The sequence below is a fragment of the Balaenoptera ricei genome, chromosome X (assembly GCF_028023285.1).
Source record: "Balaenoptera ricei isolate mBalRic1 chromosome X, mBalRic1.hap2, whole genome shotgun sequence".
NCBI classification, from domain to species: Eukaryota; Metazoa; Chordata; class Mammalia; order Artiodactyla; family Balaenopteridae; genus Balaenoptera; species Balaenoptera ricei.
The window spans coordinates 62,076,521-62,101,894 of NC_082660.1; the positions used below are offsets into that span (position 1 = coordinate 62,076,521).

The window sequence follows — 25,374 nt, forward strand, 5'->3', positions numbered from 1 at the left end:
GCATGGTTTCATTCCAAACCCAAAACTGTTTTCATTAGTTTAACGTCTGTTAAACTCTTTGAAGATTGAAAGCAACAGATAAGTACTGGATGATGTTATTAACAACTGCATTTAATTGCAAACATTCTATTAATACTAGTTTCCGCCTCCTTTTCTTTGCTCTAGTTTCCTTCCCAGTTTCCCCAATTCTTCTCAGCCTCCCCCTCCTTCCCTCCTCATCCCCCCTCCCCCCCCACCCCTTACTGGCGCTCAAGGGTTAAATTGGGGCGGAGTCCAGGGATGAACGACAGCCGCAGTCACCAACTGGAACGGGGCGAGCGAGAAGAGCTGGGTGGGGCCACGGGGCAGAGGCGAACCCACACGCCCCCAGACCCCGCCCCGCAGCTGGAGGCCCCGGGTGGAATGGCATGGGGCGGGGCGCCAAGGCTTGGCGGGCTCGGTGGTTGGGCGTCCCGGCAGCCGCTTGAGGCACGGGGCGGGGTCGGCCGGGGCCTCCTCCCTCATTCCCTCCGCGGGGCCGAGTCGCCCGTCTCTCCCGCCCCTCCTCCTCCCTTTTCCACCCCTCGGAGTGGAGCTGCACTTGCGGCTGCTCCCTGCTCGGTCCCACCCAGCCTCCGTCGCGCAGGAACGGGTCCCTGCAGCCCCCAGCCGATGGCAGGACAGTAGCCGCCTGTCAGGGGTCGCGAAGGGCTGAGGCAGACGCGGCGGCTCCCGGGCCTCAGAGAGTGGGTGTCTCCGGAGGCCATGGGCTACCCCGAGGTGGAGCGCAGGGAACTCCAGCCCGCGGCAGCGCCGCGGGAGCGCGGGAGCCAGGGCTGCGGCTGTCGCGGGGCCCCTGCCCGGGCTGGCGAAGGGAACAGCTGCCGGCTCTTCCTGGGTTTTTTTGGCCTCTCGCTGGCCCTCCACCTGCTGACGTTGTGCTGCTACCTAGAGTTGCGCTCCGAGTTGCGGCGGGAGCGGGGAGCCGAGTCCCGCCTCGGCGGTCCCGGTAACCTCGGCACCTCGGGCACCCTGAGCAGCCCCGGTGGCCTTGACCCCGACGGTCCCATCACCCGCCACTTCGGGCAGCCATCCCCGCAGCAGCAGCTGCTGGAACGGGGAGAAGCTACGCTCCCCCCAGACGCCCAGGACGGGCACCAGGTGAGTCACTCTGGAGGGGCAGGGCCCCCTCTCCATGTGCGCAGGGCGGGGGCCCGGGGAGGACTTTGCCACCTCGAGCCGAGTTCGACGGCGGGATCGGGGAGGGGGCGGGCGAGCTGGGGAGCGGTCGCCCCGGGACAGGTTGTCCTCGGTCCCTGGCCCAGCTCACCCTGACTCTCTCAGGACCCCCGGACTTGGGAACTCTGGCCGGCGCCCGCCGCCCCCGGCTCCGGCTGCCTCGGGAAAAGTTGGCGGCGCTCCCGGCCGGGCCGCTGCGCGAAGGTGCGGGCGCTGCCCCCCGGCTGACTAACGGCAGCAGCCTGGCCCTTCTGCTCCCGGTGAGATTCTCCGCCCGCGGTGCTTGTTTTTTCGTGTCCAGAGCTGATGCCAGCACTAGCAGCAGGCTCTCGTTTGGAGTTGGAGCTGTAAACAGCTGTAATAACTGCTCCACGCCTGTTGAAACAACTTTGAACCGTGTTTTCGGCGCCGGGGTGCTGGTGCACTGACCAGATCGTGGGCTTGTTCACACTTACCTGCAACTTGAGACGGATTGTCCTCGGTGTTCTAGTGAGGATCAGCGCCCCTGAGGAATTCTGGTAGAAATATGCCGTCTTGCTAGACAACTTCTGAAACAGCAATTTAAAAAATCTTTGGAATAAAACTCACCCTTTGCATGCCGGTTCTGACTCTTTTTGGGGGAGTGGTGTGGGGAGGGTTGGTGTGAAGTGTCTTCACTCCTGCTTGCTTGAGAGCAGGAATTTACTGATGGAATAATGACTCAAGAGTAGTCTCCCAAGAGCAGTTTTTTTGGTTTGTTTTGACTTGTTTTTTAATACAATCTTTATGGTGTTTGTGCCCTGGTTAGCAAACTGTTAGCTTTAGTGCTTGTTTTCTACTTTTTTCTAGCTCTTTATTTAAGGAAATTTAGTGCACTTAAAGTAAGTATTCTCTGTTTGCCATATTTTGTCTCATGTAAAACTTAAGAGAAGCAGCCAAGGATCCTTTTGAGGTGGTTAAAGAATAACAGTCAATTTGTTCCTCTTGGGGAAGAGGGCAAGTTGTGCAAATAAGTTCCTTGAGGTGAGTGACCCAGGCCTTCTATATTTACTACCACATCCAGAGTCATTGTCATACTCTGTAAACATTATTCGTGCTACTTTGACCACCCATCCAAAGCTGGTGTCACATTCATGATAATGCTTTAATATTAGGGCCGACACAGTTTCTACATTTTGCGTTGGAAGGTTGTCCTGAGCCTTAAAATGTTTTGCTAGCACACTTCAACTTATATAACAGCTTATCAAAGAAGATAATCAGTAGACATGCTTCTCATACTTGAAACTTTAAACACAGTAGCTAAATGATAATTAACTAGGATTCTGGTTCCCTTTATCTATCCACCTCCCAACAACCCCCCCACCCCCCACCCCACCCCCCCACCCCGCGACTATGCCCAGTAGAAATACTTAGCAGCTGAACATTGGTTTTCTGTGAAAAGATGAAGGAATTGAACTTCCTTAGTCAAATGGTGGCAAGGCCTTTTGGCATTCAGAATGGACAGACCCCTGTTTGTAGGCTGAGGATTAGTAGAACAGCTGTATTCTGGGGCTTCTGTGATGGTGTGGGATTCTCATAGGGTCTGTAATGGCATTTAGTTGCCTTTGCGTGGTGCTTCAAATAGCTCTGTCTAGGTTTAAATACAGTGCCCTATCTTCTGTCCTTTATTTTTTCCGTTTTAATCTTTTCGAGAAGTAATAACAAGCATACTGGCTTTTTACATTTGCTGACATCAATTGGAGTCAGAGTTTTTTAGAGTTATGAGGGGCCATGAATCCATTTGATCATTCCCCTTGGAGAACACATAGTTCCTATGGGGGAAATGACTTGTCCAAGGTCATACAACTCTGATCAAAATTAGAATGGAAGTTGGTCTCTTTACTCCTAGTTCAGTGCCCGTTCCCCTATAATATACTACTTCCTGGAGCCTTTTGTCTGGTAGCTGGGTAGAGCTATGGAATTTTTGCAAAGGAGAGGGCTCCGATCTGCATCATTTTCTTCTACTCTACCTACATTTTGGCCAGACTAAGTTTAACCATGTATTCCTTATTCTTCCTGAACTTCACTTTCAGGAGAATTAGAGTATACTTTGAAGGAATTTTAGCCCAGATTCAACATAAGTTTTTCTTGAGGGTGTTAGTTTTAGTATACCAAGAAAATTTTAAAAAAAAGGAAACATTGATTGGCTATTAAATTAATACGGCTACATCTTGGGTAAAATTTCCAGTGCCCTGGTGCACCCTCTGCTGGCTTTGCAAAGACATTTAATTGCAGTATTGCTGACAGTCAAGATTCTAAGTTGTGCTGACAGAATCTGATTCATAAATAAGGAAGTAAACAGCCTTGTGGGATTTGGCCACGTAGGTCATATTTTTATATTTTAGTTTTCAACACAAACAGCTGCTGTTACAGCAGCTCTTAGATGGAGAGGAAAAAAGATAAAAATATACACCCTTCAATGAGCAGAACATTTCAGGTTTCTCACCAGTTTATCTGCAAGGAGTGAAGGCAAACTGATGAGAATAAATTGCAGGAAGATCTCATGAGACCAAGTGGGCAGAATAGTCAGAGGCACTTCATTGTATAAGGTCATGCAAACCTATTCATGCTTATGAGATGATGGGCTCAGTTATGACTCAAGAAAGGGATCTAGAAGTCACTGAAGATGTATGTATGTCATCCCTCAATTTAAAAACTTTAAAAACAGAATACAGAAGGAAATTAGGGCAGTCAGGATACATAGCAGAGAGATCAGCAAAGTTCTCCTAGGGACTTATTAGAAAAGCCTTCCCAGTGGGGGCACAGTTGCTCATGATAAAAAATGAAAGGGTCACTTTGGACCTTCTGGAATCATACCTGTCTCCTTCAGCTGGAGTAGCTGAGTATCTGTAGGTTTATCTGGATACTCACTGGAGATGGTCTCAGGGGCTAAATACATCTCATCAGTCTCTGAGTTAGACAATACACAATATTATTGTTAGAGTAAAAAAGATTAAAATAAAAATCACTGTTTATCTGTCTATGAAGAAGTTGGCCCGGTTGTGATTGTGGTCCTCAAAGCCGAGAATATGGTGGGCATTACCAGGAAGGGTGTTGAAAACAATGATGAAACAAAACTCTTATCTTTTCCATGTAAAAGACCAAAAGTGGATTTGCATTCACAATCATATAGGTAATTCTGGTGGCTGCCCATCAAGAAAAACTTAACAGCTGATACAAATCCCCAGAAAACAAATTAAATTGATCAAAAGGGTGGAGGGGGCTTCCCTGGTGTCACAGTGGTTGAGAATCTGCCTGCTAATGCAAGGGACACGGGTTCGGGCCCTGGTCTGGGAAGATCCCACATGCCGTGGAGCAGCTAGGCCTGTGAGCCACAAGTACTGAGCCTGCGCGTCTGGAGCCTATGCTCCGCAACAAGAGAGGCTGATATAGTGAGAGGCCCGTGCACCGCGATGAAGAGTGGCCCCCGCTTGCCGCAACTAGAGAAAGCCCTCGCACAGAAACGAAGGCCCAACACAGCCAAAAATTAAAAAAAAAAAAAAAGTTGGAGGGACTTTCTAGTTGTTTTTTCAGTCTGGAGAGAGAGGTTGAGAGAGGGTTATGATCAAAGTCTACTAAACCATGAGAGAGATGAGTAAGGTTAATATACTGGTGTAATTTAACAATCTAGTTCAATAAATAGAAAGCCTGCTATGAGTCAGCCACTATATTAGGTATTAGATATCTTTTAATAGTTGAAAGATTATTTTGTGGGGGAGGCAAATAAAGGTAGTGTCTCATTCAGATGATTTCCCCAAGAGAAGCTCTAACTGAAACTCTAAGGTTTAAGTGTTTAGAAAAATATGTTTGTGTAGACTTATAAGGGTTTATTGGGGACTGTTAGCAATATTTGGAATATGTCCCTAATTATTTGAGGTGATGTCATAGAAGTCAACCTTAACTTTGCACAAAACATCTCTGGTTTAACTAGATAGGACATTAGTATATCTAGATTTGATGTTAATTATTAAGGCCCGTTGATCAAGAAAATGACTAGGAATCACTAAATCCAAGAATTTTTTAGGGGAGTGGGATCCAGATAAGATCATTTTCTATAGGTTTAAATCTAGATTTTTCAGTGTGACATGCAAGGCTTTTGATCAACTGGCTGCATTACACCTATCCCATTTTCTCTCTTACCAATTCTACTCCTGCAACCCACCTACCATATCCTGTCTTGGAATCATTCTCCAGTTATTGCTGTTATTGTGTTTAATAAAACTTGTGTCTTTATATTAGAGCTCCTCGGAAATCTGCCTTCCTTTTTGTCTTTTTCCACCATACTTTGTACACAGTGCTGATTATAGTTAGGGTACGTAAACACTTGTTGGCTTGAATATTATTTGGGGCCTTTAGAGATGTTCATGTAAAGCAAAGGCATTTGTAACAGGCCTATTTTCCTCAGGCCTTGCTAAGCCTGTGAATTGTCAACTGTGCTTAGGTGAGTAAATAGTTCCACTGGCAATGTTTCACTGGTTTCTAGAATCATTAGATAGTAAAATGGAGAAGAGCCCTAACTACATTACCTCTATGATGGTGCAAAAAGTTTTCTGTAATGTATTATTTGATGTTTTGTTTTATTTGCATGTAGGTCTCATCTTTCTTTCTCTCTTAGATCTTGTGAAAAATAACTTGTAATTTATCTGTGACTACGTTATAGAGAAGATCTCTTTATACTAGAGAATTTCTGAAGCCATTTAATCCCCAAGAACATGACCAAAAGAAACCACTTGCGTTGCCTGCAGGGTGGCCCTCATAGAGGACCAGTTTTATCTGACTAGTCTATAAATACCCATCACTTAGCTCTTCATTTCTTTTTCCCTCACTTTTCTATTGAAGTGTAACATACATACAGAAAAGGTCACAAATCATAATTGTACAACTGGATGAATTACTGTAAAGTGAATACACTAATGTTACCAGAACTCAGGTCAAGAAATAGAAATAGCATCTCAAAACCCCCACCTTATCACTATACCATCCTCCTCCAAAGTGAATGACTGTCCTGATGTCTAACATCATAGATTAGTTTTGCCCATTTTGAACTTGATATAAATGAAATCAAATAGTATGTATTTTGGGGGGGAGCTTTTTTTTTTGGCTCGATGTTATGTTTTTTGATATCCATGATGTTGCATGCAGCTGTAGTTTTTTATTTGTATTTTTGTATATTATTCACTTGTTTGAATATACCACAGTTTATTTATTCTACTGATAATGAATATTTGGATTGTTTATTGTTTGGGGTTATTATAAATAACAGTACTATGAATATTATTATACATGTCTTTTGGTTATATGTACTTGAATTTCTGTTGGGTATATACCTAGGATTGGAATTTCTGGGTCATAGGGAATGCATATTTTCAAATTTATGGATAATGACAGCTTTTCTCAGTGATTGAACCAATTTACATTCCCACTGGCAATGTATGAGAATTCTAGTTGTTCTACATCCTTGATAATACTTGTTATTATCACTCATTAAATTATAGCCATTCTGGTGGGTGGGTTTGTAGTAATATCACATTGTGATTTTAACTGGCATTTCTCAGAAGACTAATGCAGTTGTACTTCTTTTCATATGTTTATTATCTATTTGGTTATCTTCTTTTGTGAAGTGCCTATACAAGTCTTTTGCACATTTTATTGGGTTGTTTATTCTTTTCTTATAGATTTGTAGGAATTTTTTATGTACTCTGGCTACGAACCACTTTTGAATTTTTTTGTTGCACACTCTTCCCAAATCTCTTTATAGTATCCATTGATGAACAGAAGTTTTAAATTTTAATGTGTCTAGTTTTTCAGTATTTTCCTTTATGGCTAGGGTTTTTTGTATTCCATTTAAGAAGTATTTTCCTACCTTGAGAGCATTTAGATATTCTCCCATATTATCATCTAGAAGCTCTATGCTTTTGCCATTCACATTTAGATTTGCAGTCCACCTGAAATTGATTTTTGTGTATGGTGAGATACAGGGGCCAAGTTTTGTCTTTTCCATATAGATATTCAACTGACCCAGTGCCATTTATTATAGGGAATGTCTTTTCCTCCCCATTTCTCTATTGTGTCACCTTTGTCATAAACCAAGTGTCTACATATGTGTCAGATTGTTTCTGAATTGTTTGTTCTGTTCTATTAGTCTATTTTAAAAATAAATTTATTTATTTATTTTTGGCTGTGTTTGGGTCTTTGTTGCTGCATGTGGGCTTTCTGTAGTTGCGGCAAGTGTGCTTCTCATTGTGGTGGCTTCTCTTGTTGAGGAGCACAGGCTCTAGGCGCACAGGCTTTAGTAGTTGTGGAATGCGGGCTCAGTAGTTGTGGCTCACGAGCTCTAGAGTGAAGGCTTAGTAGTTGTGGCGCATGGGGTTAGTTGCTCCACAGTATGTGGAATCTTCCCAGACCAGGGATCAAATCCGTGTCCCCTGCATTGGTAGGCGGATTCTTAACCACTGTGCCACCAGGGAAGTCCCCAATTAGTTTATTTGTCATTGCACAAATACCATAGTCTTAATTATTGGACTTTATAATAAGCTCTTGATATCCTTCTACCTTGTTCCTCTTCTTTAAAAGTATCTTGGATGTTCTTGGCCCTTTGCCTTTCTGTATCTGTTTTAGAATCAGCTAGTCACATCTGACCAAAAAAAAAAAAAGTAATTCTTAAGAGAATAACATCAGCAAGATGGTGGATTAGGAAGTCCTGGACCATCCTTTCCCCCACAAACACACCAATTCAGCAACAATTCATGGACAAATTCCCTTTGTGAGAAACCCAGGAACTAACTGAAAGGCTCCTGTACCCAGGGCAAACATGAATCCAGACACACTGAAACCAGTAGGGAGATTTGAGACAGCCTCTCACCAGAGTCCCTGCCACCACCACAGCACCATATGATAAGGAAGAGAGCCCCTAGCTTCCAGCTTCTCCTAGGGAGGGAAGGGATTGATTCACACATCTAGCACCCCAAGTTTTCTGAGGAATGGTTTCTGTCCTGCCAGTCTTAGAACTCTGATGGATCTCCCTAGGGGAGAACAGAGATGGTGACTTGGGCTGATAGACACCATAGATCTTTCCTCCTGCTGAGCACAGAGCAAGAAGACAAAAAAATCCTAGCTCTCAACATTCTGCTGGGGAAGGAAAGAGTTTATCTGTGCATCTAGTGCTTCAACTTCTCCCGGGCTGCCCAGAGAACTGGCATCTGACTTGCCACGCTAGGAGCTTTAAGAGATCTAGCACATTCTAGCCTCCTGGGGGAGAACAAGACAATGGTTGGGACTGGTAGATACCATATATCCTCCCCCCTGCTCAGTAAAGAGTGAGTGGACGAAACATTCCAGCTTTCAGCTTATTCCTGGAGATGGAAGAGTAGATCTGTGCATTCAGTGCCAAAATTTCTCTGGGACTGCCCAAAGAACTGACATCTCTCTTGCCAGGCTTGGAGCTCTGATGCGTCCAGCACAGTCCAGCCATGTGGAAGAGAATGGAAATGGCATTTTGGACTGGTAAATGCCGTAGCTCCTCCCCCTCAGCACAGATTGAGTAGAAAGAAACCAAAGCTTCTTGCTTCTCCCTGGGGAGGGAAAGAGTTGTTAGAGGCCCTCAGAATCTCTGACTAGGCTAACTGGTGGAGATCTTCTCCAGTGCAAGGCTAGTCAGTCCATGAAGACTGGGAGAGGTACTTGCTTTGTGTAATATGCAGACACCAACATAGAGAGTAAAGGAAGATGAAGAATCAGCAAAGAAGTTCCAAATAAAGGAACACATTAAGTCTCCAGAAACTGACCCTAATGAAACAGTTATGAGATTTATCTGACAGAGAATTCAAAATAAGTGTTATAAAGATGCTCACCAAGATCAAGAGAACAATGCATGAACAAAGTGAGAATTTCAACAAAGATATAGAAAATATTTGAAAACTGCCAAACAGAAATCATGGAGCTAAAGAACACAGTAATCGAACTGAAAAACTCATGAGAGGGATACAGCAGCAGACTAGACAAAGCAAGACAAAGTATCAGTGAACTAATGTCACTGGAAATAATTCAGTCAGAGGAACAAAAAGAAAAAAGAATGAAAAAGAGTGAAAAAGCTTAAGGAATACCATCAAGTGGACCAATAGGGGCAGTAGGGGAATCTCAAAAGGAGAAGAGAGGGAAAACTAGAAAGCTTATTCAAAAAAATTAATGGCTGAAAACAATCCAAATCTTGGGAAGGAAATGGACAACCAGATTCAAGAAGCCTAAAGGACACTGCTAAATAAATAAACACAGAGAAGTCCACACTAAGACATATTATAATTAAATTGTCAAAAGTTAAAGACAAAGAGAAAATCTGAAACTAGCCAGAGAAAAGGAACTTTTCATATACAAGGGAACCCCCAAAAGACTATGAGCAAATTTTTCAGTAGAAACCTTGCAGGCCAGAAGGGAGTGGGATGATATATCAAAGTGCTGATGGGAAAAAAAAAACCCTGCCAACCAAGAATACTATACCTGTCAAAAGTAAAGACAGATAAAGACATTCCTAGACAAATAAAAGTTGAGGAAGTTCATCACCACTAGACCTGCCTTACATGAAATGCTAAAGGGAGTATATCAACTTGAGATGAAAGGATATTAAACAGCTACATGATAGTATAAGAAAGTATGAAACTTGTTGGTAAAGATAAATATATAGACACATACAGAATACTATATTACTGTAATGGTAGTGGATAAGTCACTTTTATTTCTAGCATAAAAGTTAAATGACAAAAGTATTAAAAGTAACTATAAGAATATGTTAAAAGACACAATATAAATAGATGTAAAATGTGGGAAAAATAACACAGTGTGTATGGGGAAGAAGCTAGAATGTAGAGTTTTTGTATGCAATTTAACTTGAGTTCTTATCAGATTAAAATAGACTGTTAAAAGATATTTTAAATCCCAAGGTAACCACAAAAAATACATGTAGAAGTTACAAAAAAGAAAAAGAAAAGAATCAAAGCTTATAAACACACAAAAAAATCAACAAAACACAAAGAAAGACAGCAAGAGAGGAAATACAATCAAAAGACTCTCAAGACTAACAGGAAACAACAAAATGGCAATAGTAAATCCTTCCCTATCAATAATTACTTTAAATGTAAATAGATAAAACTCCCTCAGTCAAAGACATAGAGTGGCTAAAAAGATAAAAGCAAGACCCAACTATATACTTTCTACAAGAAACTCACTTTAGATTTAAGGACACAGATAGGCTGAAAGTGAAAGAATGGAAAATGATAGTCTATGCAAATGGTAACCAAAAGAGAGCAGGGGTGGCTATACTTATATCACACAAAATAGACTTTAAGCCAAAAACTCAGACGAGACAAAGAAGGACATTATATAATCATAAAAGGGTCAATCCAACAGGAAGATATAACAATATAAATATATAATGCACCAACATCAAAGAACCTAAATATATAAAACAAACGTTGACAGAATCAAAGGGAGAAATAGACAGTAATACAATTATATGGGAGACTTCAATACCCCACTTTCAGTAATGGATAGACCATCTACACAGAAGAACAATAAGGAAACAGAGTACTTCAACAACAGTATAGAATGAATGGACCTAACAAAAATATACAGAACATTCCATCCAACAGCAGCACAATGCACATCCTTTGCAAGCATACATATCTTTCTCCAGGAAAGATAACATGTTAGATCACAAAACAGGTCTTCACAAATTTAGAAAGATTAAAATCACACCAGGTATCTTTTCTGAACACAGTGGAATGAAACTAGAAATCAATAGCCAAAGGAAAACTGGAAAATTCACAAATATGTGGAAATTAAACACTACACTCTTTAACAGCCATTGGGTCAAAGAAGAAATCAAAAAGAAAATTAGAAAATACCTTGAGACAAACAAAAACAAAAATACAATATACCAAAACTTATGGGATGTAGCAAAAGCAGTACCAAGAGGGAAGTTAATAGCCATAAATGTCTACATTTAAAAAGAAGAACAATCTCATATAAACAACCTAACTTTATACTTCAAGGAGCTAGGAAAAGAAGAACAATGTCCAAAGTTAGAAGAAGGAAGGAAATGACAAAGATTAGAGCAGAAATAAACAAAATAGAAGATAGAAAAATCAACAAAACTAAGAGTTGGATTTTTGAGAAGATAAACAAAACTGATAAACCCTTAGCTAGATTAAATACAAAAAAAGAGGACTCAAAATCAGTAATGAAAGAAAAGACATTAAGACTGATGGCAAAGATATAAGAAGGATTATAAGAGACTACTGTGAACAATTAATTGTATGTCAACAAATTTCTGGAAACATACAACCTACCAAGACTAAATCAGGAAGAATTAGAAAGTCTGAACACACCTATAACTAGTATGGAGATTGAATTAGTAATCAAAAAGCTCCCAACAAAGAAAATCACAGGGCCAGATGGCTCCACTGGTGAATTCTACCAAACATATAAAGAAGAAATAGCACCAACATTTCTCAAACTCCTCCAAAAAAATTGAAGAGGAGGAGCACCTCCAAACTCACTTTATGAGACCTGCATTACCCTGATACCAAAGTAAGACAAACAAACACACCAAAAGAAAAGAAAGCTACCAATATCCAGGCCAATATCCCTGATGAATATAGCTGTAGAAATCCTCAACAAAATACTAACAAACTGAATACAACAATATATTAAAAGGATCATATACTATGACCAAATGGGATTTATTCCTGGATGTAAGGCTGGTTCGACATGTGAAAGTCAATTGATGTGATAAACTACATTAACTGAATAGATGCAGAAAAAGCATTTGACAAAATTCAACACTCTTTCATGATAAAAACTCTCAACAAACCAGAAATAATAAGAAAGTACCTCAACATAATAAAGGCTATATATGAAAAGCCCACAGGTAACATCATACTCAATGGTGAAAAACTGAAAGCTCTTTTTCTAAGATGAGGAACAAAGCAAGGATGCCACTCTCATCTGTTCTATTCACTGATATAGAACAGATATCATAGAAGTTGTTGCTTGAGCAATTAAGCAAGAAAAAGTAAAAGGCATCCAAATCAGAAAGGAAGAAGTTAAATTGTCCCTGTTTGCAGATGACACGGACTGATAAACAAATCCAGTAAGGTTGCAGGATATGAAATCAACGTACAAAAATCAGTTGCATTTCTATATACTAACAATAAACTATCTGAAAAGGAATTAGGAAAACAATCCCATTTATAATAGCATGAAGAAGAATATCATGCGTAGGAATAAACTTAACTAAGGAGGCAAAAGACATATATTGAAAACTACAAAACATTGATGAAAGAAATTAAAGAAGATACAAACAAATGGAAAGACATTCCATGTTCATCAACTGGAAGAATTAATATAGTTCAAATGTCCATATTACCCAAAGCAATGTACATATTCAGTGAAATCCCTATCAAAGTTCCAATGCCATTTTTCAAAGAAATAGAACAAACAATTCTAAAATTTGTATGGAACCACAAAAGACCCCAAATATCTGAAGCAATCTTGAGAAAGAGGAACAAAGCTGGAGGCATCCCACTCCTGATATCAAACTATATTACAAAGCTATGATAATCAAAACAGTATGGTGCTGGCATAAAGACAGGCATATAGACCAATTGAACAGAACAGGGAGCCTAGAAATAAATCCATACATATACAGTCAACTGATCTTTGAAAAGCGTGCCAAGAATACAGTGGGGAATAGTCTCTTCAACAAATAGTGTTGGAAAAACTGGATATTCACATGCAAAAGAATGAAATTGGAACCTTATTCACAAAAATCAACTCAAACTGAATTAAAAACTTAAACATAAGACCTGAAGCTGTAAGACTCCTAGAAGAAAACATCAGGGAAAGCTTCATAAGATTGATCTTGGCAATGATTTCATGGGTATAACACCAAAAGCACAGGTGACAAAAGCATACATAAACAAGTGGGACTACATCAAGCTACAAAGCTTATGTACAGCAAAGGAAACAATCCACAGAGGGAAAAGGCAACCTATAGAATGGGAGAAAATATTTGTAAACCATATATCTGAGAAGGGGTTAATCTCCGAAATATATAAGGAACTCCTACAACTCAATAGCAAAAAACAAGTCTCAATAACTTGATTGAAAGATGGGATAAAGACTTAAATAGATTATTTCTCCAAAGAAGACATATAAATGTTCAACACATATATGAAAAAATGCTCAGCATCACTTATCATCAGGAAAATGCATATCAAAACCACACTGAGATATTACCTTACACCTGTCAGGATGACAATTATCAAAAAACAAAAACAAAAACAAAAGACATCAAGTGTTGGTAAGCATATGGAAAAATTGTAACCCTTGTATACTATTGTGGGGCATGTAAAGTGGTGCAGCCACTGTGTAAAACAGTATGGAGGTTCCTCAAAAAATTAAAAACAGAACTACCATGCAATTCAGAAATCTTAATTCTGGATGCTTATTCAAAAGCTTTGAAATCAGTATCTCAAAATGATATTTGCACTTCCATGTACATTACAGCATTATTCACAATAGCTAAGATGTGAAAACAATAGAAATGTCCACTGATACATAAATGGATATAGAAAATGTGGTATATACATACAATAGAATACTATTCAGCATTAAAAATGAAGGAAATTCTGCCACATGTGACAACATGGATGAACCTTGAGGATGTTATGCTAAGTGAAATAAGCCAGAAACAGAAAGGCAAATACTGCATGATTCCACTTATATGAGGTATCTAAAGTAGTCAAGTTTATAGAATCAAAGAATGGAATGGTGGTTTCCTAGAGCTGGGGGTGGGGAGAGAAAATGTGGAGTTGCTAATCAACAGGCATTAAATTTCACTTAAGCAATATAGGTTCTAGAGATCTGCTGAAGAACATATATATAGTCAACAATAATGTATTGTACACTTAAAATTTTGTTAAGGGGGTAGGTTGCCTGTTAAGTGTTCTAACCACAGTAAAATAAAATTAAGGGAAAAAACCCTCCTGGGATTTTTGTTTTGATTGGATTGAATCTAAAAATCAGTTTAGGGAGAACTTATATCTTTATAGTATTGAATCTTCCAATCTGTGAATATGGTATATATCTCCATTCATTTAGATCTTTAATTTTTCTTGGTAATATTTTATAGTTTTGTATGTAGAACTCTTGTACACCTTTCATTAGATTTATTCCAAGGTATTTGAAATTTTTGAAGCCATTTAAAATGTTATCTGCAGTCGATGCTGTGATCCATTTCCTCAATCCATGTCTTGGTTGAAGAAAATTGTCTCACCCAAGGAGATGCTTCCTTCCAGGTCATCCCACATCCAGTCAGTGCCTGATTAATGAGGAAGTATAAAGGCTTGCCCCTTCCTCCCCAAATCCAGAAACTTTTGAAGGGCCATACCAGCTCCAGAGCTATGTATGAATTTGGCTAGGGTCTTTTGGGGATTGCTTTTTTCCTCTTACACATATGTTGATCCCAAAAGCACTTCCTAATAAAAGTAGTGCTTGATAATCTATGTCTCCCAGTCTGCTTCACAGGAAAACCAACCTGGGACCATATCATTTTAAAATCTCATTTTTAAATTGCTTCTGGCTGATGCTTAGAAATATAGTTTATATTTATATATTGACTTTGTATGCAGCATTGTGCTGAACTCATTTATTAATCCCAATAAATTATCTGTAGGTCTTGTGGATTTTCTACATACACTATCCCACTGTGAAAAATGACAAGTTTTTTTTATTTTTTCCTTTCCAATATGTATACTTAAACATGTTTTTCTTACCTTATTGCACTGTCTTGAACCTTCAGAACTATGTTGAATAGAAATAACAATAGCAGGCATCTTTGTCCCATTCCCAATCGAAGAGGGAAAAGTGTTTAACATTTCACCTTTAGGTATAATGTTTGCTGTAGTTTTTTGTTTAAGTTTTTTCTAGTTCTTTATCAATTTAAAAGTTCTTTTTTAGTCCTGGTTTACTGGGAGTTTTGTTTTAATCATAAATGGATATAGCATTATATCAGATGGTTTTCCTGCATCTATTGAGTTAATTATATGATTTTTTTCCCTTTATTCTTTTAATGTGGTGTTAAACCAACTTTGCACTTGTGGGATAAAACATACTTAGTCTTGATATTTTATTTATTTAGGACTTTCAGTTTATTTTATAATTAACTCAGGTCGTCATATTTCTTCTCATATACAAAATGCAAAGCTTAGAAATTAAGGCTTTGACATTCATATAGAATCATCTGTAATAATCCTGTTTGTTTAAAGAATATCCATTTGCAAACATTTACAGTGGGTGACAGTCTACATTATGTCCTATCTTTTGCTACATTCAGCACTTACCTTAGCTCCATTCTAAGCATTGATATATAATTTCATAATTCTGTTTGAAATGCATACTGTTATTTCTTTTTCTTGATTTCATTTAGTTGTATACATTTCTGATCATCTGAATATTTATTTTCCTTATAAAACTATATCATCAACATAAAGAGATGCTTGAGATTGCCTCAGTGTTCAAGTTTGCTTGTTTTTCTTTTTCCCAGCTTTTCTTCAGTTGTCCTAAATATAATGTATTATTTATTTTATATATTGCTGAGTTAGTTTGCTAAAATTTCATTTAGGATCTTTGCATCTATATACATGATTGAGATTAACATGTAATTTTCCTTCCTCATCAGGTTTGGACAAGGTCAAAATGTTCTTGTAAAATTAGTTGAAAGTGTTTCTTTTTTATGTTTTGTCTGTACGAGTTTATGTAATATTAGTAATATTTCTTCCTCAAATGTAGTGAAGCATCTGGGCCTGGAATTTTTTGGGTGGAGGAAGGGGAGATTTTAAACTCTGGACTTGCTATCTTAATAGACATAAGATTTTCAGATTTTCTGGTTTTATTCAGTTTTGGTAAGTTTTGTGTTCTAGAAATTTATTTAGCAAAAATTTTAAATTTATTCACATAAAGAGTTTCATGATATCCTCACTATCTTTTGTTTAATTGTGGTAAAATATACATAACATGAAACTTACCATTATAACCATTTTTAACTATACAGTTCAATGGTATAGAGTACATTCATAATGTTGTGTACCCATCATCACTATCTATTTTCAGAACTCTTTCAATCCTCCCAAACAGAAAATCCATACCCATTAAACAGTAAATCCCTATTTCCCCCTACCTGTGGCCACTGGTAGCCTCTATTCTACTTTCTGTCTCTTTGACTTTGCCCATCTTAGGTACCTCATATAAGTGGAATCATACAATATTTCTCCTTTTGTGTCTGTGTTATTTCATCAATGTTGTGGTATGTATCAGAATTTTATTCTTTTTTAATGGCTGAATAATATTCCACTGTGTGTGTGTGTGTGTGTGTGTGTGTGTGTGTGTGTGTGTACACCATATTTTGTTTATCTGTTCATTTGTTGATGGACATTTTGGTTGTTTGTATCTTTTGGCATTTGTGAATAATATTGCTATGAATATTGCTGTTCAAGTATATGTGTCCCTGCTTTTAGTTCTTTTGTGTGAAATTGGTGGATCATATGGTAATTCCATTTAATTTTTTTGAAGAATCGCCAAATTGTTTTCCACAGTGGCTGCACTATTTTATATTCCCACAAGCAATGCACAGTTTATTCCATACCCTATCAACATGTGTTCCAATTTCTCCACATCCTCACCAACACTTGTTATTTTTTATATTTTTGAAAATAACTATCCTAATAGGTGTGAAGTCTTTTCTCATTGTGGTTATCATTACCTGTTTTAAAAACTTTGTTTTAAAATAATTATAGATTCAGAGGATTCTTACAGTGGTGTTACAAAGAGATCATGTGGATCCTTTAGCCAGTTTCCCCCTTTGGTTACATCTAATGTAACTATAGTACAGTATAAAAACCAGGAAATTTATGTAGATATAAAGTATGTGTATAGTTCTATCATTTTATCACATATAGATTTTTGTAGCCATCGTTGCCAAATACAGAACTGTTTCAGCACTGCAGAGATATCCCTTGTGCTGTCCTTTCTATTCACATCTCCCACTCCCTATTATTTCTAACCCCTGACAACTAATCTCTTCTCCATCTCTATAATTTTGTCATTTTGAGAATATTATATAAATGGAATCATACAGTATGTTAACATTTTGAGGTTGGCTTTTTTTCACTCAGTATAATGCCCTTGAGATCCATGCAAGTTGATATGTGTATTGGCAGTTTGTGTACTATAGTGTGTTTAAATCATTAACTTCTAATCTGTATGATCTGTAGTGTTTTCCCCTTTTCATTCCTGATATTGATTATTAGTGTATGCTCTCTTTTTTCTTGGTTAGTCTTCCAGGAATTTATTGTTTTATTAGTTGATTCACACTATGGATTGCTTGATTTCTATTTCATTAATTTCTGCTATTATCTTTTAAATTTTCTTATTTCTACTTTCTTTGGCTTTAATTTGCTGGTTTAAAAAACTCTAATTTCTTGAGAAGATGCCTACATCATTCTTCTTTTCTAATATATGCATTTTAGAATATAAATTTCTCTAAGCACAGTTTTAGCATGTCATATAAGTTTTGATATACTGTATTTTCATTATTCAGTACCAAAAGTATTTTCTGATTTCCATTGTGGTTTCTTCTTTAGTCTTTTTAAGTTTATATATTGATTTCCAAACATGGAAATCTTTTTTTTTAAATTAATTAATTAATTAATTAATTTATTTTTGGCTGTGTTGGGTCTTCGTTTCTGTGTGAGGGCTTTCTCTAGTTGTGGCAAGCGGGGGCCACTCTTCATCACGGTGCGCGGGCCTCTCACTATCGCGGCCTCTCTTGTTGTGGAGCACAAGCTCCAGACGCGCAGGCTCAGTAGTTGTGGCTCACGGGCCTAGTTGCTCTGCGGCATGTGGGATCTTCCCAGACCAGGGCTCGAACCCGTGTCCCCTGCACTAGCAGGCAGATTCTCAACTACTGCGCCACCAGGGAAGCCCCTGGAAATCTTTTTGTTATTGATTTTCAGCTTAATTCCACTGTGGTTAGAGGACACCTCTGTATGATTTAAAGTATTTGCTATTCATGGGAACTTCATGGCCCAGTATATCGTCAATTTTTATAAATTCTCTGTGTGTAGTTGAAAGAATGTATGTCCTGTAGTATCAAACATGTATCAAAATGTATCAAACATTTGTCTACCTGTTCTATCAGTTGCTGAGATATTTGTGTTAAAAATCTCTCATGATATAAAAGTTGAGAAAACTCATAAGAGTAGATGGAAGAGAATTTTCTGAGATTTAAAAAAATTTAATCAGGTTCAGCTGATATGTTTTCCTGATGCTTTTCTATTTTAATCCATTAAACCAAATACATGAAATAAAAATCTCTCATGATAATTATGTATTTATCCATGTCTTCTTTTAGTTCTGGTAATTTTTGTTTCATATATTTAGAGATCATGTTATTAGGTGCATACAAATTTAGTACTGTTATATCTTCTTGTTGAATTGAACCTTTTATTATTATAAATGTCCCTGTTTATCTCTAGTAATGCATATTACCTTAAAGTCTACATTGTTTGATATTAATATTGCTTCTTTCTTTTGGGTACCGTTTGCATGATATATCTTCCATCTTTAAAATATTTAACCTTTATGTATATTTTAAATGCATCTCTTGTAAACAGACATAATTTCCTTTTTTAATTCAGTCTGTCTCTTTTAACTGGCACATTTAATTAATTTTCATTTAGTAGAATTAATTATATATTGTCTTTAAATATGCCACATACTGTTTGCATTCTATTTATCCTGCCTGTTCTATGAACCTTTTCTCTCCTTACTGCATTCTTTTGGATTTTTTTACTCACTTTTAAAAATCTTTTGTTAACTTTGTAGATATACATTCTTTTACTATTGGCTTAGTAATGATTACAGCATGCATTCTTGACTTATTATACTCTGATATAAATTAGTTCTTTGACCTCTTCCTGTACAGTGAAAAGGCCTTATTTACCCCCTGCTAACTATATGCTATTGTTGTTTTGTAATTTAATTATCTATATAATTTAAACTGCACATAACATTGTTGTTATTGTTTTATAGTCAATATTCATTTAGATTCCCCCATGTCTACCCTTTTCCTTACTCTTCATTCCTTCTTTTCTTCCCAAGCTTCTGTCTGGGATAATTTCCTTCTGCCTAATAACACCCTTTAACATTCTTTTTTATGTGTTTCTGCTGTTGATAATTTTTTTGTTTTTGTTTGTTTGAAAGTATGTCTTTATTTCACCTTCATTTTTGAATGACATTTTTACTGGGTATAGAATTCTAGGTTAGCAGTTATTTTTCTTTCAAAATTTTGAAGATACCCTGTCATTTCTTACTGGCTGCTATTATTTCTGCTGGGAAATCAGCTGAAAATTTTATAGTGTGATTTTCTTTATATTTATCTTCATTGGGGTTCAAAGAACTTGGACCTGTGGCTTGTTTTTTGTCAGTTTGAAACATTCTCAGTTATTATCTCTTCAGATGTTGTTCCTGCCTTATTCTCTTTTTACTCTTTTTAAGATTCAGTTACAATCTCTTTAAGAAATTTTCTCTGTATCTCTGATGTCTCTTAAACAATTTTTTTCTAAATTCCATCCTTTCTTTTCTCTGTATTTCATTCTGCATATTTTCTTCTGACTTACCTTCCAATTCATTGATTCATTAGCTTTGTCTAATCTCCTATTAAACTCACCCACTGAGTTCTTAATTTCACTTCTCACATATATTTTTTATTTCTAGAATTTCCATTTGGTTCTTTTTAAAAATACTGTTCATTTCTTTGCCATAATTTATAATTTAGTCTTTTCTTTTTTTGAACTTATTAAGCATAAGAATTTGAAATTCATCATTGGCAACTCTATTATCTCAATCCCTTAAGGTATATTTCTGTTGTCTATTGTTTCTCTTGATGGTCTATACTTTTCCTTGTTTCCTCAAATGCCTGGTTAGTTTTGGTTGAGTGGCAGACACTTTATATGAAAAACTATAGTAGAGATGGTTTGAGGCCTCAGTTGTTTTAATTTTTATCCAGAAAGGATTTATGCTCACCTCTGGCAGGTGGTTATGGGTAGTAACAATCCCATATCACCTTAATCCAATTTGAGACTGAGATAATTTGAAGCTGTCCTTTATTTTAGACTTCCTTTAAGTATCTTTCCTTTCTCAGTTGGAACCGAACATCTGAGGATTTTTCTATGGTTCCCCCTCATGATGGGCCCTGAATTCCTATTTTTGCCATTTTAGCTCCATGAGCCTATCAAAAGCTCTGCTGTCTCTAAGCTGACTCTTCTGTGATGAGCCAGTGATCTGAGGAGAAAAACAGCCTCTCTGAGTTTTCCTTTTATCCTGAATCTTGGCTCCATAATACTTCATTGCTTTGTTAGAATGTGGATGCCTTTAAATATATGTATTATTTATATTTTATCCCTTTTTTCTTATTGTTTTCAGCAGGAAATTTGGTCTGAATTACTTAGTCTTCCATTACTAGAAGCAGAATCAGTTAATCATTCCTTCAATAAGTATTGATCATCTCCTATGTATCAGGCACTGTACAAAGCAGTGAAGAGGCAACTGTTGAACTTGTTAGAGAGGATTTTTGCTATCATAGAGTTTACAGTCAAGTGAACAGGCAATTATAATACAGTATGATAATGCAATGGTAACGTTAATCATAAGATCTGGAGCACGAAGGAGGAGTACCTGACCCAGACTTTTGAAATCAAGCAATGATTTCTGGACAAAGCATTTTCTGAGCTTAGACCTGAAAAATTAAGTAAGAGTTGTCTATGATAAGACTGTTTTAGGCAGAAGGATTAACATGTGCAAAGACTTGGAGGTGAGAGATAACATGGCCTATTCAGGGAACAGAAAACTCAAAACTGTATAAAGCTACAGTTATCAAGACAGTGTGGTACTGGCATAAGGATAGGCATATAGATCAATGGAATAGAATTATTTGTTTAGAAACAACCCTTACATTTATGGTCAATTGATTTTTGACAAATGTACAAAGATTTCACTGGGAGAAAAGATACTCTGTTCAACAAATGGTCCTGGGACATTTGGACATCCACATGCAAAAAGATCATCTTAGACCCTCACTAGGCACTGTACCCCCAAATTAATTCAAAATGTATGATAGGCTCAAAGGTAAGTGCCAAAACAATAAAACTTTTAGAGGAAAATACAGGAGAAAATCTTTTAGACTTTGGACTGGACAAGGATTTCTTAGGTACAACACTGAAAACACAGTCCAAAAAAGACAGAAATTGATATACTGGACCTCATCAACATATAAAAACTTCTGTTTTTCAAAAGAAACATTAGTACATAAATGTGACAGACTAGGAGAAAATGTTTGCAAAACAAATATTCAATAAAGAATTTGTATCCAGAATTTACAAAGGACTCTTAGAACACAATAATAAGAAGGTAATCCAAATTTTAAAAATGGGCAAAAGAAACAAATATTTCAGTACAAGAGATATTCAAATGGCTAAATAAAAAATACGTGAAAAGATACTCAACATCATTATCCATCAGGAAAGTGCAAATTAAAACCAGAATGAAAACAAAAAAAACAAAAAAAACAAAAAAAACAACCAGAATGAAGATAAGTACGTTGTGATCTCACTGCTATGTGGAATCCAAACAAAAACAAGCTCAAAGATACTGAGAACAGATTGGTGGGTGCCAGAGGCAGGGGGTGGGTGTGGGTGAAATGGATGAAGACAGTCAAAAGGTACAATCGTCCAGTTATAAAATAAATAGGTCATGGGGGATGTAATGTACAGCATAGCAATTACAGTTCATAACACTGTGTTACATATTTGAAAGTTGCTAAGAGAGTAGATCTTAAAAGTTCTCATCACAAGAAAAAAATTTCTGTAACTATGTATGGTGACAGATGTTAGCTAGACTTACTGTGGTGATCAATTCACAGTATATACAAATATTAAATCATTATGTTGTACAGCTGAAACTAATATAATGTATGTCAATTATAACTCAATTAAAAAATTTTTTTAAAAACCACAATGGAGTTACCATTTCACATTCACTAGAATGGCTATAATGAAAAAGATGATAAGAAGTAGAGGTGTTGAGAAGTGGAAACCTTTATACACTGCTGGTGGAAATGTAAAATGATGCAGCTGTTTTGGAAAACAGTTTGGAAGTTCCTCAATAAGTGAACATAGAGTTACCTCATGACCCAGCAATTCTGCTCCTAGGTATATACCAAAGATAACTGAAAACATATGTTCACACAAAAACCTCTGCACAAATGTTCGTAGCAGCATTATTCATGATAGCCAAAAAGTGAATCAACTCAAACGTCTAATGGGTAAACAAAATGAGGCATAATATTCTCTACAATGGAATATTATTCAACCGTAAAAAGGAATGTAGTACAGATACATGCTACAACATGGATGAACCTCAAAAATATTACACTAAGTGAAAGAAGCCACCACAAAAAAACATAATGTATGATTCCATTTATGTGACATGTCCAGAATAGGCAAATATGTAGAGACAAAAATTAAGTTTGTGGATACGTGGTGGAGAAAATGGGGATTAAGTGAATATAGGCATGAGAGAGCTTATTGAGGGAGCTTGTTGGAGGGATGAAAATATTCTAAAACTGATTTACCACAGTCAGGGTGGTTGCAGTGGAACTGGAAGGAAAGGAAACGATGGAAGAGATAGCATGCTTATATAATTTGGTAAAGTTACTAAAAATCACTGAATCACTTAAAATGGGTAAATTCTATGGCACATGAATTATATCTCAATAAAGCTGTTACTTTAAAAAGTGTAAGGCACATAGAATATGGTCAATAAATGTGTAAGAGGTATTGGTTGTTTCTGATACCTATCTTTAGAGGAAGAGAATGTTCAAGACTGTTCACCCCAATTACCCTGAGATCTATCTCCCCCTAATCGATGTGTCCAGGACCCCAACCCAGAATCAACTCGGTAAGGAGCTCCAGGGGTGGGGATTTGGTCATGTGTAATTTTAAAAAGCTCTATAGGTGATTCTGGTGTGCACTCTAGGGTGAGAATCTTTGACTCATGGAATTGTGCATGACTTGGTATGGTTAGAAGCCAGAGTGCATATGGGCCCAATGGCTACTTGCATTAGGGTGGGCATACAGTAATCAGGAATCTTGGCACAGAATGACCTCTGTCTCTGTTTCTCTTTCTCTTACTCATTCTGTCTGAAATAGCTAGCTATTCCCAAGTCCTACTAAGAATCTTTTCCAGAATTGTAGGGTTAAAATATATTATACAGATCATCTGTTGCAGTGGTTCTTAACCAAGAGTGCATCTTAGTCTTACCTAGGGAACCTTTTCAAAATGCACATGTCCCTGACCACACTCAGACATATGTCATCAGAATTTTTAGAGTGGGACCATGAGCATTTACTGTTTGGAAAAAAGGCTTCTCAGGTGATGCTGATGCTCATTTCATTTGAGAACTAAGGCTCTAAAGGAAGAAATGAAGGAAAGAGTATAAAGGAGATAACATTTGGTTCCCTGTGACTAACTTCAGCTCCCCTGTTATGGATCATTTGGTCTTTATCTGTGATACTACCTTTGAAGACTACTGGACCGTGAGCTTGGGTGGTAGTGAATGCTTAATGAACGTCTCTCTGTAGAATACCATTTGGGAAATCAATTCATAAACTCTGTGTCTTTGGGGGAAGAGAAGGATCTCAGTTGCCAATTCCTTAGCTAGATAATAGTCCCGTGTGCTTGGAATAGCCAAGGGAGGAGGGTGGTTCCTTGTCTCCTATGGCTTCACGGGGACTCCCCTGCTGCTCGCTGCTGAAATTACTTTAAAATTATAGGTTGCTGAGTAAACTTCCCCATGCACGTCCACCTGTCAATGGGCCTGCACTTCAGTGATGAAGAGTAATTTTTATTGGAGTGATGGCATACAGCAGGGGTTGAAACTAAACAGCCATAATGAAATTGATTTTCAAAAGACTACTTCTGAATTTTATTTTGTGGTTTGTGGGTCGTTATTCGTTTCATCCTGCCATGCCAGTGGTCTACAGGGGCAGCAATAGCTTGAACATTTGTAAGGTTTTGGATCAATCCACATGGCTCTGTGCCTAGAAGCATTACATGCTTCTAAAGCACTTTTGCTGTGTAGTCTAAATGCTTAGTCTGGGGAAACTGAAGGTGTTTTTGTTTGTTTGTTTGTTTTTGTGGAAGAAGGTTCTTAACACTTGTCATGGTTAGTCAGACTGAGAGGAAGAAAGAAGAGGGGCAGAGTTCATGAGTTCCCTTGACTCAACCACGCCTTCACTGAGTTCGTATTATGTACAAGACATATTGCTATTGGGGATTCTTTTCCTTAAAGCTGATTTAGCTAACAGAGTCAACCAAGGAGTACAAACCTACGTTGTTCTTAGTGATGGTAAACAATTCCTTTTGGTGCAGTTTTGTTTCTGCTTGGATTTCCAGCTGACATCTCAAATTCAACAAGTTAAACTGGGCTTATCTCCATTCTTCCCCTCTCTGTACCCCCAACCCCAGCACACTGAATTTTACAAAATTAAACCCCAGTTTCATTCTCTCAATCATTCAGGCATGAAACTTTGGAGGCTTTTTATTCACTTCCCTCTTTCCCTTGCTACTCATATTTGGCAATCAATTGCTAAGTTGATTCATACTCTGTGGAGTTGATTTATACTGTTCATGATATCTCTTGATTACTCCCTTTCTTTCCAGTTACTCTGTAACTACTCTGGTTGTGTTTGGCATAGAGGATCTTCAAGGTCCCTCCCAACCAAGAAAATTTGTGATTCTGCCTCAGTTCCTAATGACCTCACTCCTGCAGTGGTTGTCCAGTTGAGAGTTGCTTTATTCTCTACTCCATATGCACACCTCAGCTAGATTACTTTTCTTCAAGTGCCACTTTGTCATGTCAACCCCTCCTCAGAAATCTTTTGTGTCTCCATACTGCCACTCTTCAAACTTCTTAACCTGGCATTCTAAGCCCCTCTGTATTCGGGCTTGAGCTGCTCTGCCACTCTT

General features: G+C 37.8%; 1 protein-coding gene across 5 annotated transcripts in view; it reads left to right on the forward strand.

The window, feature by feature from the left end:
* The first annotated feature begins 440 nt into the window (after positions 1–440).
* Positions 441–25,374, forward strand: part of EDA (ectodysplasin A) — a 362,955-nt gene continuing 338,021 nt past the window's right edge. For 4 of the 5 annotated variants that reach the window (XM_059911281.1, XM_059911282.1, XM_059911284.1 and 1 more), the window contains exon 1: positions 441–1,140. In XM_059911281.1, the coding sequence (XP_059767264.1) occupies positions 745–1,140 (396 nt within the window). In that variant the 5' untranslated portion in view covers positions 441–744. Of the gene's footprint in view, positions 1,141–1,323; positions 1,823–25,374 lie in introns of those variants that run through there. The other variant, XM_059911286.1, reaches the window with a different exon arrangement.